Genomic DNA, 13824 nt, shown 5'->3' on the forward strand with positions numbered 1-13824 from the left:
CAAATAAATAAATGCAAATGTAAATGTAAATGTGAAGGCATTCATTAAAAGCACAAAATGAGACCAAACAAGTTGCATTGTAAAGTATATTTAACACAACAAAATGAGATATAAAAAATAGAATAACTATACCAAATATGAAACAACTCTTTAAAAGAGATATGCTGTTTTATCATGCTGGGAACAAAACAAGAAAAAAAAAAAATCATCACTTTATTAAATTTAAAGTACATTACAAAATTCTTTGGTTTGATCAGCTGTATATTTTCCTCAGGATGGAGATGATATCTTTGTATATCTGATAGTACTGTAACAAATGTACTAAAATCAGCCACAAAAAATTTAACATTCAATAACAGCAACGGGAAAGTTCACTATTTGTTGCTCATTCACACCAATGCGCACGCGCACACACACACACACACACACACACAAATTCCCTTTGTTTCTTACATATTGGGAAAACAACACATTGTTCAGGTGCATGGAAGAAGTAAAACAGAAAAAGTAATACAAGCCTTTGGCATATAAATGCTACATGTCCTATTTTGAATACACTTCTAAAATACAAATATTTCCAGTATATAGAAAATGTAACAGAAGTGTTCTGACGGACCTCTGTAGATCCAGCAATATCAAAATGCTGGTTTCTAACTAATTGGTCAGGGGTGGACAAATCATCAATTTATTAATCAGCCCACCATTAAACGTTCCAATGTGTTACCAAGTTCCATGGCGTGGTTGCCCAAAACCTATTTAAATAGAAAATGTGGCAACTAACATAATATAACTTAAATACAACAAGCAAATTAGTCTAGTTAAGTCTAGCTGAATAGATTTCAAAGAGTGCCTGAATCCCTGGGAGCGGTGGTTTTATGTAGTTATCGTTTTTTCTGTCTCCTGATAATCTGAATTGTAATTGGACCCTAGACAAAAAAGGCAGGAAGTCTTTGGCTAAGATTTCAGCTATGAGCTCTGGTGTGTTCTTGCACATAAAGACGATATTTAAGTCTAGTTGGAGTCTTCATGTTTGCCTGATAAAGTGTTAATCACGAGGTGCCTGTGTGTTGACAGGTTTAAATAAGTTTTTGTGCTGTACTGTACTATATTTGGCTCAGCTTAGTTTCCCTTCTGAACCTGAACCTGCTTGCTTCAGGTACCTAGCCTAATGATTTGTCCACCCCTGCTAATGCTTTAAATATACACAGAAAGAAAAACAGAAAGTAAAACACACTGTCTCCTGCAACATAACAGTACGTAAAGTTTGCGGTAGTGTCACAACATTGCTCATTTATAGGTAAATAGTGGAGAAAATTTCTTGATGGCTTCAGTAGGACCAATATTACCAAGAGGAAAGTAAACGGCAGGTCATGGCTAAAATGTGCAAAAGATTAAGACATGTTGGCCTACTGGAGATAAGCACCATAATTTGAGATTTCATTTATAGTTTTTAACCTTGCATGTACCCAGGAATGCCAAAAATGATAATTTCTGAAATTGAGTGAGCCAATTCCACAGACGTGTGTGGTATGCCATATGCAAAGTTACTTATGAAATATTACCAACACAGCACTGAAAAATTGCTGGCCTTACCATATACAAAACTTGAAAGTAGACAATTGATTCTGACTGATCTTTGACTAGGATCATCAATGCACAATTAGTTTGACTGGACAAGATTGAAAGACAACAGACATTCAAATAAAAACTACAAAATTCTCTATATGAAAATAGAAAGAAAAAACAAAACAAAAACAACAACATTATATTTGCACAGAATTGATGAACATGTAGTGTGAAAACTGAGTCGGATTCAAGAGGATGTCAGATTCATAAGATTTAGCTTTAACTGTATAGTAACTAGAGTCGTTGAAAAACATTAACGCCAACTTGGAAGCACCAATTTACTTTTCACATGAGTTCAACTTATCATTGCATAGATAAAAAAAATAAAAAATAAAATCTAACACTAATAAGCCCTTTTTCTTTCAAATAACTTGGCTAACAGTACCTTCCCAGAATGTTCTACGCTGTAGTGATGGATAGGAGTGCTTATTAAATCAGAAACTAACTATGAAAAGTAATAGACAACTTCTTGTGCGGTTAAGTTATGGTGCAGAATTTACAAAGCAGAAGATGTGCATGTGTGGAAAACATCAGGCGTTATGGGCTGACATTACACAGACTATTAATGCTCTGAAAAACTACTTCAGTCTTTGGATGTACATGAATTACTAAAATGTATATACATACTGCAGATTGAAGATGATTACAATGCCAAAGTAGACGGATAGCGCAATAAAGTATCTAAAACTGATAAAATAACATAATATATTTTATCAGATGTTTACTGTTTAAAAACATGCCTCTCTTCCCAATAAGGATAGAACAAAGTAAAAGATTGTGTACTTCACCTCAATATCCTACACAAAGGCAACTTGAACGTTCTGACTGGAAAATCCAGGCGTAGTTTCATAAACGTATTGAAAGCAAAAAGCACAGTCTAGTACGTTGTCGTTAAACATGTACTCATTGTGAACAATGACATGGTCATAAAATGTGTAGGTTAGGCTACTTATAACATTCTGATGTCAACACACAGTCCTATATCCAGGTGTCGGGCTCATAAAGCAGGTTTAACATAACTTGGGTTCCTCATTAAACCCTGTTTCATGCTGCGTGATTTCAGTCAAATTTGATATCTTTTAAAATTATTACTTCTCACGCTGCACGAGGTGATCCAGATTAAAACGTGTGTGATAACGTATGTGTTAGATTATACTATGATGATCCGTTATTGATACCTGTGATTAAAGAAAATTACCATGTTCTCTTTGCACCATCAATGCACTTCTGTAGAAGTCCCCTTTGTGGCCATATTGGGTAAATGGCAAAACCACCACCTTGTGATGAGCTTAGCAAGAGTACGTTTGCTGACATTGTTGCCATCATCAATGACATCTAAATACACTAGAACAGTGTGAGCATTAGCTGAGAGTGGAATGTGCTCTAACACACCCTAAAATGAATTTCTGTGGAAATTCTCTACATCTGTGCATATGGTGCAAAGTGACTTTTCACAATTTATACTCTTATATCCACAATTTTTAAAGGGATGCTAAAGCCATTTTCACAGTGAAAGTTTAGTAGCCTAATCTAGGGAATACGTGCCATTTTTTTTTTTGACACACAGTTCGTATCTAACTGATGAACAGCTGTTTAATTTCTGTAATCCAGAATCTAACCTTCCCCACAACAACTTAACTATGTAATATAAAAGTCAGCAGTTTAACGGAATAAAAAGTGAACAACTATGAGGAAATAGACTAAGATCAAACTAACCTCCAAGAGCGCTACCTAGCCAAACAAAATCCTGCTTTATGAGACAGGCCCCAGGATTGAGACAGTATGTGACCAACAAAATAATAATAATTAAAAAAAAAAAAACTTTGTTATTCCCATTACTTAAAAATGCCCATATTTTAAAATGTGCTGTAAAATCCAATAAACAAGTTTAGTTTTGCAGAAGTGACTATATTCAGAAACAGTCTTCTATTTAGAGTTCTGTTTATTTTACCACATTTATTATACTTGGTGTAAGTTTGAAGCTATCAGCTAGCCTTTTCTGCTTTCAAAAAAAACTGATCAGCAGTGCCTTCTCTGAATGAGCTGCACTGAAGTAATTGACTGGAGTGTTTGATTCCTAACAAACATTAACTGTGGATTCTCATAAACCAATAAAATACTGATTGTATAGTAAATTCCAACTATAATGCATGATTTGTATTTTTAAAAAACAAAATAGCCCTACTGTTGCATAGATGCCCATAATGTAATGTTCCATGCATCTCTGCAAATGACATTAAACCCCCTGTATTTCTTTGGGAAGTAAAACCTCTATAATCTATTACTGTTTACCGTGAACCACAAAAGTGAGATGATGTCAGAGCCAACAAAATCTACAAGCTTATAAGTGGGCCATTCTTTTTTGAAACAAATCTATAAATGAACAAAATCATGTATCATTTACCAAGAGTCTACTATGATTCCTATCTCCAATGTCATACATCAACATACAAAATATAGAGTGCTGTGGACCAAGAGTCAAGATTGTCTGAGGGCTTTTGAAAGGCAACTCAAAAGATGAATGATTACAAACCCAAATCATCATCCACAGGGACAGACTGCAGTTGGGTAAGAATCTTTGTGTCTCCATCCATCTCCACCTCGTCCAGATGAGATTCCCTATGTACATCATCAACTGAAGGAGGGGTACCCAGTAGCAGGGACTCCCCACCTGGTAAGCCCAATAAACCTGCGTCCTCGGGTAGATCCCCTTTCCCACGTACATCAAACAGTGTGAGTCCAGATGAAGATGACAGGGGCACGGGACTCCAAGCAGGCTGAATGAGATGGGGACCACTGGCTACACCACTGCTGAGGGGACTGAATGACAGCATGCTCTCTGGGCTGAGGGTCTGTTGGGATGGCAGCACACTAGTTGGGGTTGGGGTCGGAGGGTCTGAGGTGTTTGGAGAGGCTCCTGGCGTTGGATTGGCCAGGGCTCCAGGCTCAGGACTACAGTAAAGTGCAGATGAGCCAATTAAAGGAGATGACTGAAAGGGTGTAGAGGTCTGGCCAGAGGATAAGGAGACTGGCTGAGTTTGTAGTGACGTTCCTGTTAAGGTATGTTCCAGTCCACTGCTGCTGCTAGCACTTGGGCCTGGATTTTCTGGGATGGACTTGACAGGCATGCTGGTAAACTGGAAACCAGCTGGGATGGTGAGAATGAGTTTGCCGTTCTGAACACTCAGGAATGGACTGCCACCTGCCAAGAGGAAGTTACCTTAAAACAAGAGCAGAATAATGAGGTCAAGCTCTACCATTTGATGGTGGAAAGAAGGAACAAAAATCAATTGTTTTGCAGTCGGTGTACAACCGACAGTAAACTTTACCGCTTGGTTTCAATGAACTTTGAAATGTCTGGTGAATCTAATATGATTCAATAATACTGTCCCACATCTTACCTGGAGAAGCAGAGGGAAGTTGAATCACTCCTGAATTGAGAAGCTGGACACCTGGAATAGCACCAGCTGTAGGCACACTCTGAGGAGGTCCTATTGGGCTTATACGTATAGCCCCCTGAGGCACAGCAACTCCTCCTCCAGAGCCAGATGTTAAGATTTGGAAAGCACCTCCTGGAGTTGGGATGGAGAAGGAGGGTGCAGCTGGGACCACCTGAGGGAAGGATATGGTCCCTGTAGGTGCTCCAGTAATGGGGGATACAGGCATGAATTGGGGCAAAGGCACCAGCTGGGGTTGCCCTGTGTCCTTGGACTGTGAAACAGGAACTACTTGTGTTGGTGAGGAGATGGGAATGCCTTGTGTACCCAGCGGGGTCTGTATGTGTGGGGTGGTGGCTGACGTGGACTGGTCTATTAACTGAAGTGTCAGCCCTTGTGGAGCCTGTCCATTAGGCACCCGGGGGACAGGCACAACAATGTTCTCCCCAAGTGCAGAGGATCCATTCTGAGGTTGAGCTTGAGTAGACCTGGGCCCAATTTGCAGATTGGGGGTTGAAAAATGAGGGGTGGAACTCTGGGATAGTTGAGTAGTAATGGGGGACACTGGAACCAACTGAGGGCAAGACACCGGAGTCCCTGCTGGGTGCTGCACTAATTGAGATACTGGAATACCCTGGATAGATGGTACCACCTGGGGCAAAGAAAAAACCTGAGAGCTACAGACAGTGGAAGAAGATGCCATTTGTGAAATCGAAGATGTAGGGTTTATTTGGGAACCAGCTGTTGCTACCACCACAAGCTCAGGCTGCTGGGTGGATCGTAGAGGCATCGCTGGGTTGGAAATAACTGCACCAGATGGGGGAACTGCAGAGGAAAGGATGCCATTTTGAGTCAACGCTAATGAAGGGAGGGAGGTGCGAGTCATCACTGTGGAAGAGATTGTGGATGTGGATATGGAGCTGGGAGGCACCATTTGACTGCTATCTTGAGCCTTCATAGCCCCTGGAACAGTAATGAAGTCCAACGGAGAGACATTATGGTTGGTCGCATTCGTTTCCTCGGTCAATGAGACAGGAACTGCGCTAGTGAGGTTGGCTTGCGTTTCTATTTTGGTAATGCAGTTTTCATCTGGGACGCTATTGTTTCCACTACCCTTAGATATAACCTGAGCCCCATTGAGTAAAAGTGGAGTGTTGGTAGTTACGGGACTGAGGGTGACTGCATGACCATCGCTCAGAGTCAGTCCATTAATGATGACACCAGTTCCAGTCCCTGATAGCAATGGGCTCCCATTGAGCAACAGGGGATGAGGACTAGTAAGGAATCCCCCTGTGTTATTGAGAATGAGCTGACCTCCAGTACTACAGGGGGCACCAGAGAGAGATATGAGAGACGCAGTTGAGCCTCCAGCCTCTTGAGCAGCAGGTTTGTCAGCAATATCCTCCAGATCAGCCTTACTAGCCTCATCCTCTGTGCTATGGTTTCCATCAGATTCACTAAAAAAAGAAATAAAACATTAAAATGAAACCAAAAATCTGAAACACATACATACTAATCTGAGACAATTTATCAGGTTTATGTGAAATGACAAACTTTATCAAACGTCTTGTTTTGTGTGTAGGACATTAACCCATTAAAGTCCCAGATTATTGTTCAGTGATGCATCTTAAAGCTTATTATTCAGTAACTAATACAAAACATTTAGTAACTACAATGAAATTAATAGGAAATGTGTCTAGTTAGAAGGGTGAGGAATGCTCCCACCAACAGATAATGGCAGTTTACGTGCTCAACAGAGGTTTTTATTGGTTGTTTAAGAAAAACAACAACACCTACTACTTTGGACTTGTGGCCTAGTTTCCTTTGTACTGCTTTGCATGCATTTAAATGAATTGAATTCCTGATTCAAAACACAACCATCCAAGTCCCAAACCTCCTGGTTACCTTAATATAGAAAGGATTCTGTATGAAGTACTACCTAATTAAAATGTAATATATATATACACACATACACATACACACACATATATACACACACACATCACTTAAGGAAACACCCCCCAAAGTTTCAAAACTATGAAACTAGAAAGTGTAAAGGAGCTGAACACACAACCTCAATGCAAAATGAACATTGAACACCTAGGAATTAATACAGAATTGCTGCACCAAGTTACTACCTCAAGCAACATCAACCATCCATATAGAAACTCGGTCATCCCTCAAATGCCACTTAAGCTGGTAGCATACTTAAAATGACAAAAGAGCCTCCACCAGATGTAGTTACTGGTTTACTCAGAACTCCTGTATATATTTCTAGTAGTGATGTGCTGGTTCCGATCATGCCCTTTTATGTAAACCCGAGAACATTTGTTTTACACTTTCAGTGTACTTTAACAGAAATGCTACAATGGAAACCTCTCTGCAACATCTGAGCTGTTTGTATGAATGATGAGATGTGTGTTTTTGACTTGCGGCTATGTGTACTGAGCTTTGATACACTGAAAGAGTGGGAATTCCCATCACTAGTGTTCACTAGGACACTACACTGTTGGGGTACAGAATGGTTTTGAGTGAGCTGTGAGCCGAACAGACTTCCGAACATTGTAGTGTTTCCATGATGGTTTTGCCGCGGACTAATTTTAAACCGTTGTAGCGGGAAACCTTGTTAAAATATAGCACAATGTTTCTCTCATATATTACAATGCATTTTGCAATAGTATCCATATTGTTAGATTATTTAAAAAAAAAAAAAAAAAAAAAAAAAAAAAAAAAAAAAAGCAGTGTATAAGGTTTGGAAGGTTTGTTATTTTTTGAGAACTGGACTGAACACTTTGTGTTCTTTTTTTTTTAAAAGCAGTAGTTGTTGGTGGAAGAAAATGCGTCAGAGAGGCATTGGCTGTCGGTTTTATTTTGCAAAGCAAAATATCTGATTTTCCCTTGTGTGTTTGTGTTGCTGCTCCCACAACCTAAAGAAAACATACAAATGTTGAATGCGGAAAGCAAATTCCAGTTCATTGCAGTGACTATGATATTGAAAGGAGCAGCTCCTGCCTGTCTTGTTCAAAAGTATTTTTCATTAATACATCTTTTTGTTTAAAGTATAGTTTAAAGCTTTAGTTCAACTCAAGTGTGTTTGTCAACTTGTTTTTGTCAAGTGTATTATTTCAGTAGAAACACTTTTTATTTTTTAGAGTCAAGTTCAACTGTCTCTTGTTCACTCTCTAACAGTCAGTACGTTTACATGGACAACAATAATCCGATATTAACCAGACTAAGACGATACTCTGATTAAGAAACTAGCATGTAAACAGTGATTATTGATTAAAATGAATCAGACTAAAGTCATACTCGAAGTAAACACAAATTGAATCAAGACATGTGGTGTTCCTATTTTAGTCGCATTACAGACATGTAAACACCTTAATCACACTATTAATGTGTGGGAGTTTTCTCCGCATTGTGCGACAATACACCTACACACACGGCAGTGCACAACTGTTTGACGGTAAACAAGAGAGCACGGCTGTGTCCAAAATCGCATAATTACCTACTGTATAGTAGGCGAAATACATGTATGTACATGCATCAGACGCAGCCCACGGCTTCAAGCAGTCGTCTATTTGCGCATATAGCATGACAAATATTTAACTGCACTTGAAGCTTTCATTAAATTTTCAATGAAACACCCAAAACTGTATACGCTACCATAATGAAGACGAATTCAAAATTCTGGAGGGAACGTCGGTCAGTGTGGCACGGTGACGTAATGATGTGTGCCGTTAATAGATCTATGTTCTATAACATGTAAAACGGGAACATGAAAGGAGTATTCTAAAAGCAACTCATGTAAACACCTTAATCACAATATTGTCTTATTCAGAATAAGGTCAATAATTAGATTACTGCTGTCCATGTAAACATACTGACTGACACTGATTTTGGGTGGGCCTCTGCAAAAATGGGTGATCATGATTTTCATAACTCAAATATGTAATATACCCTCAAATATAACTCAAATGTAATATACCCATGTTTCTGGAACAACAAATCTTTTATTATTTAAAAACACATATAGGTGCAAAATGAGGATTTTTGCAAAGGCACCGGTATAAACAAGCTTATTTATACATAAAATTACAAATAATTGGGAATAATTATTAAAACCTGCACAGCAGGTAGTGTTGCTGCCTTACAGCTCCAGGTTCCTGGTCTGATCCTTAGTGTTTGTGTTGAGTTTTGCATGTTTGCTCAAGGTTGTCTGCTTTTCTCCAACCCCCCAAAAACATGTACGTGGTAAATGGATTGGTTACGCTACATTGCCCTAGGTGTGAATGTGTCTGGCATCCCATCCACTGGGTATTCCCACATCACTCCTTGTGTTTCCGGGATCCTCTGCGACCCTGACCGGGATAAAACGCTTAGTGAAGATGACGGGATGAATTATTAAAACCTACCTTACTTTTTGAAGCTGAAGCCATTAAGCCAGCTTCCATTACAGTCTCCTCCACAGTAACATTAAATATCTTTCTTGCTTTGGTGCATAGAAGAGCCAGTGTCACCCATTCCATTTTGAATGGAAAATAACTGCAATTTATTTCACCATGTTACAGTTTAACAGCTAGCCATGCACCAGTGTCAACAATGACTTCCTAGATAATTAGTGAGACTGACTGTAGTGATCTGCATTTATTTTAGAGATAAGGATAAAACCAAAGTGTGTTTGGGGGGGGGGGGGGGGGGGGGGGTTACTCTTTGGTCCAATTTGTCCCACCTGCAGCTATACCCATATTGTACATCTGACCTGAATATACTAGACTAAGGTTCCACTATAGTGACAGCAGTGATTACAATCAGCTGTGGTGATCGGTGTAGTCTGGAGAGCACAGTATTACTGCCTAACCACAAACCGTTCTGATTAGAGAAGCATGGCAGAAAACACATGCTTATTTAACTTCAAGAGCAACTGAATTCTTAATTCCTAAACCAAAAGCATGTGGCACTAGTTTCACCTTGATTGACTATCCTGGGTGTAAGCCTATTTTAATTTTTAAAGGGGATAAAGAAATCCCATTGTTTTACTGTGCTGAGATAGTATTTAAGTTAACATAAATCAGTTTTTAAAAATGTTTTATCATTTTCAAAGCAAGACACTAGGGCAAACGGGTAAATAGGGGTTTTTTTTCCAAAACAATAGATCTTTGCCAGTTAAATTTTTTTTACATTTACTTTTAGCATTAATTCACGGTTACTGATACCACCCCAAAGTGGATTATTTTCCAATAACAGCACATTCCAAAGTGTTTTATCCCTTTCATACCACAACAATTGGTCAACTATTTTTAATTTATTAATGAATGAGTTGTGCTTTTAACCATTTAGTTACATTTAATGTCTCTGATACAACGTCATTTATTTTATAGCAGCTATAAACAATCGTTGCCTCACCAGCCTTTCTGTCCTGAAGATAAGGGGGGGGGGTGGGGGGGTGGAACAGCTTACAATTACAAATAAAATTCACCATATCAACGTTAATATTTTTTCTTTAATAAATAACAACAACAACAAAAAAAAAATATTCAAATCCACCATACAAATCCTGGTTAAAAAAAAAAAAGTTGTTTCTACAGGAATGACAACATATCAGAATGAGCATTAAATAAACACGATATGGCCAAAAGTATGTGGACACCTGACCATCGCACGTTTGTGTCTTTGTATGCTGTAGCTATATATTTTCCCTTCACTGGAACTAAGATGTCCAAACATGTTCCAGCAGGACAATGCCCCTGTGCACAAAGTGAGCTCCAGGAAGACATGTTTTGCCAGGACTCGACCGATCTGCACAGAAGCCTGACCTCAACCCCACTGAACACCTTTGAGATGAACTGCACCCCAGGCCTCCTGACGCAACATCAGCGCCTGACCTCACGAATACTCTGAATGAGCATAAATCCTCCATCAATCCAGCCATGCTCTAAAATCGACTGGAAATCCTTCCCAGAAGAGTGGAGGTTATTATAACAGGAAAGGGGGGATGATCAAAAAGCACATGCAGATGTCATAGTCAGCCGTCCACAAACTTATAGTTTTGTGTGTGGACGTATTGTGTAAAACTGCGATCTGATTTACACGCTACTGTTATAGTAAATTAATATATATATGTGTGTGTGTGTGTGTGTGTGTGTAATTTCCAGGATCAAAACAGGATTAAATGTATTTAATGAACATTTTGGGGAAATTCCTCTGTAATCTCCTTCTTTGAGGGAAAAATGCATGTAGATGTTATTTATTTTGAAGTGGACACGTTTCTTCCCCCTCTGCTGTGAAATTCCTGGGCAGTGCACCGCAGGGATACGTCGCCATGCAGCATGTCGGGAAACTTGAGACACTTGTGGGTGCTGAGAGCTCACATTTCACAACAAAGCAACACGCTTGCAGTCAGTCGGACTTGATTTCAGCAGACTGTCTCTCCGGCTAATCAAAACCGGCTCTGCCTCGGCCACTTTTCCGACTTTTCTTTCCAACTTTCCAACTCAGGATGAACCAAATGAAACGCAAACGCCACCATTCCGAGTCTTAGGCCTGCGTTATCTCGAGCACAAACAGTTTTTACAACTGCATTACTGTCTCATCTGTGCAATTCATCTACAATGTAGCGCTTTGCCTTTCTTCCTACAGCGACACTGACTGAGGCGCAGGAATGCACTCACAAAATGTAGCTTACAGAGAGAGAGAGAGAGGCAACACTACAGAAGGTACAGAAGCCATCAAAGAGTTGATTAAAGAAAGATGTGGAAACTACTGTCAGTGCTGCTGTTGTTGTGTTTTATATACTATTTTGGTCGATGGTGCACCGAGTTGCTAAACAAAAAGAGGTGTGTTTTGCTCGGAAAGTGTGAGTTGAAAGATATCTGGCTCGAATACAGAGCACAGACCACAAACATGCAATAAATAAATAAATAAATAAATAAATAAATAAATAAATAAATAAAGCCAAAGCTAGGAATGGTTACCTTTTGCTGTTGGTACCGGATGGAGTTCGGTCTCTCTGTCGCCGATTCTTGAACCAGTTGCTCACTTGGGTCAAAGAAAGTCCAGTAAGTTTGGCCAGATTTTTCTTCTCGTCCGGAGTTGGGTACCGGTTCACTTTGTAACACTCCTTGAGGGCGTTACGCGACTTTTCCTTGAAACAATATACCGTCTCCTCTCCGTCCCAGATGGTCTTTGGAAGGGGAAACTTTTTGCGCAGCCGGTACTTATCCACGGCGCCCAGACTGCGACCCCGCGACCTCTCCGCCTCCTTGTAGCGCGCTCTCAGGTAGAGGTCCTGCAGGAACCCGTGGTTGCTCGGGTGGAAGTCGCGGCTCTCTAAGATGGCGTACAACTCTGTAAAGTCCTCGCGGTGGAAGGCGACCAGGGCCTGGGCCTTAAGCAGGGTCTCGTTGCCACGTAGCACGTCGGCCGAAGGAGGGATGGTGGCCAGGAAGCTCCACAAGCGATCCACGTTGCCCGCCTGCAGGAGAGCCTCGCACACGCAGGCGACCTGCTCACTGGAAAAGCCGAGCGCGGACTTTGGGAAGGTCTCAAACAGCCGCTCAGAAACTTCCTCCGAGTCCTTCTCCTCTTTGACTCGGGCTTCTGATTGCCCGGACTCGTCGGCGCTTCCATTCTCCGTTTGTTCTGGAGACTCCAAAGACAAGGAAGCCATTTTTAGTTGAACTTTTTTTTTCCTCTTTCGGTTCCTCCTCCCTCCCTCGTCGTTCCCTCAGCCCATTCTCCGAGTATACTGAGATGGACGATTCGAGAAAGAGTCGGCTCTTTTGTTGGACGAATCGATTGTTGCAATGCGAGTCTATTACGTTTGAACAAAAGTTGGCTTTTTAAAAAATGAAACTAAAATGGCACTTTTACAGGACTAATCTCTAATTTCGCCAAGTTGTGTTTTTAATTAGGCTACATACCTTAAGTTAAGCCTATATAAATTGATTAAGGTTATTTATTTTTTCCTACTTTGCCATATCTGTCTATCTACATGTTACTTTATCTACATAGTAGCAATCTAATTGTAGGCTATTGGTGATTTATACAGAACTAAGCTGCTATTTTCACATTCGTCCATTTTCTTTACTCCAATGGAAAAACTCCCTTAGGCTACGTAATATTTTTCTACGGGCGAGGAATCAAACGAATCAAAATGTTCATGTGAGTCATTTCGAATGAGTAAAGCGAGTTGTTATGTCCATTCCCTGTGTGTACGGATTGAGGCGCCACGCCCCTCACATTTCGTCAAAGATCCAACTGAACAATCCGTCAAATATCCATCTTAATTTTTTTTTTATTATTATTTATTTTTTTTAAAGAGGGATCATAAAAATTGCCATGAATGGCAGTTCACAACGACATTTTCAGTATCTTCAGATGAGATAGTAACTGCAACGTTCAGATACTGCTATGAGGTTTATTTATCATTCCATTCTTGTTTAAAGCCAACCACTGAAGCATATATTCTTCCAAAGCATGTTAAACTGTGTTATGCAGTTTTGCAAGAATGAACTTTCCCATGTTAAATTGTTGGCATGGTGTAATGAAACTCCACCTGTCTTGTTCATGGAGGGTGTTATAAGAAAAAATAATATCCAGTGGAACAAGATTATATATATATATATATATATATATATATATATATATATATATATATATATATATATATATATATATACACATACAGTATCTCACAAAAGTGAGTACACCCCTCACATTTTTGTAAATATTTGATTATATCTTTTAATGTGACAACACT

The 13824-nt window shown here is 39.6% G+C and overlaps 1 protein-coding gene across 1 annotated transcript; it reads right to left on the minus strand.

Moving 5' to 3' along the window:
- Positions 1–72: 72 nt before the first annotated feature.
- On the minus strand, positions 73–12800 carry six5 (SIX homeobox 5). Its single transcript, XM_047154752.2, has 3 exons — positions 12038–12800; positions 5028–6520; positions 73–4846 (listed from the first exon to the last, which is right to left on the minus strand). Exons 1-3 carry the CDS (start codon positions 12730–12732, stop codon positions 4152–4154), a joined length of 2883 nt encoding a protein of 960 aa, XP_047010708.1. The 5' UTR covers positions 12733–12800; the 3' UTR covers positions 73–4151.
- Positions 12801–13824: the final 1024 nt, after the last annotated feature.

This window comes from Ictalurus punctatus, chromosome 4 (genome assembly GCF_001660625.3).
Source record: "Ictalurus punctatus breed USDA103 chromosome 4, Coco_2.0, whole genome shotgun sequence".
Classification (NCBI taxonomy): domain Eukaryota; kingdom Metazoa; phylum Chordata; class Actinopteri; order Siluriformes; family Ictaluridae; genus Ictalurus; species Ictalurus punctatus.

Excerpts from the sequence above, each read along its gene's own strand:
- six5 (XM_047154752.2), bottom strand. The coding sequence starts at position 12,732 with ATGGCTTCCTTGTCTTTGGAGTCTCCAGAACAAACGGAGAATGGAAGC. Across the intron at positions 6,521-12,037 it reads TCCGGTACCAACAGCAAAAG|TGAATCTGATGGAAACCATA; the intron begins GTAACCATTCCT and ends TTCTTTTTTTAG. Across the intron at positions 4,847-5,027 it reads ACTTCCCTCTGCTTCTCCAG|GTAACTTCCTCTTGGCAGGT; the intron begins GTAAGATGTGGG and ends TCTTGTTTTAAG.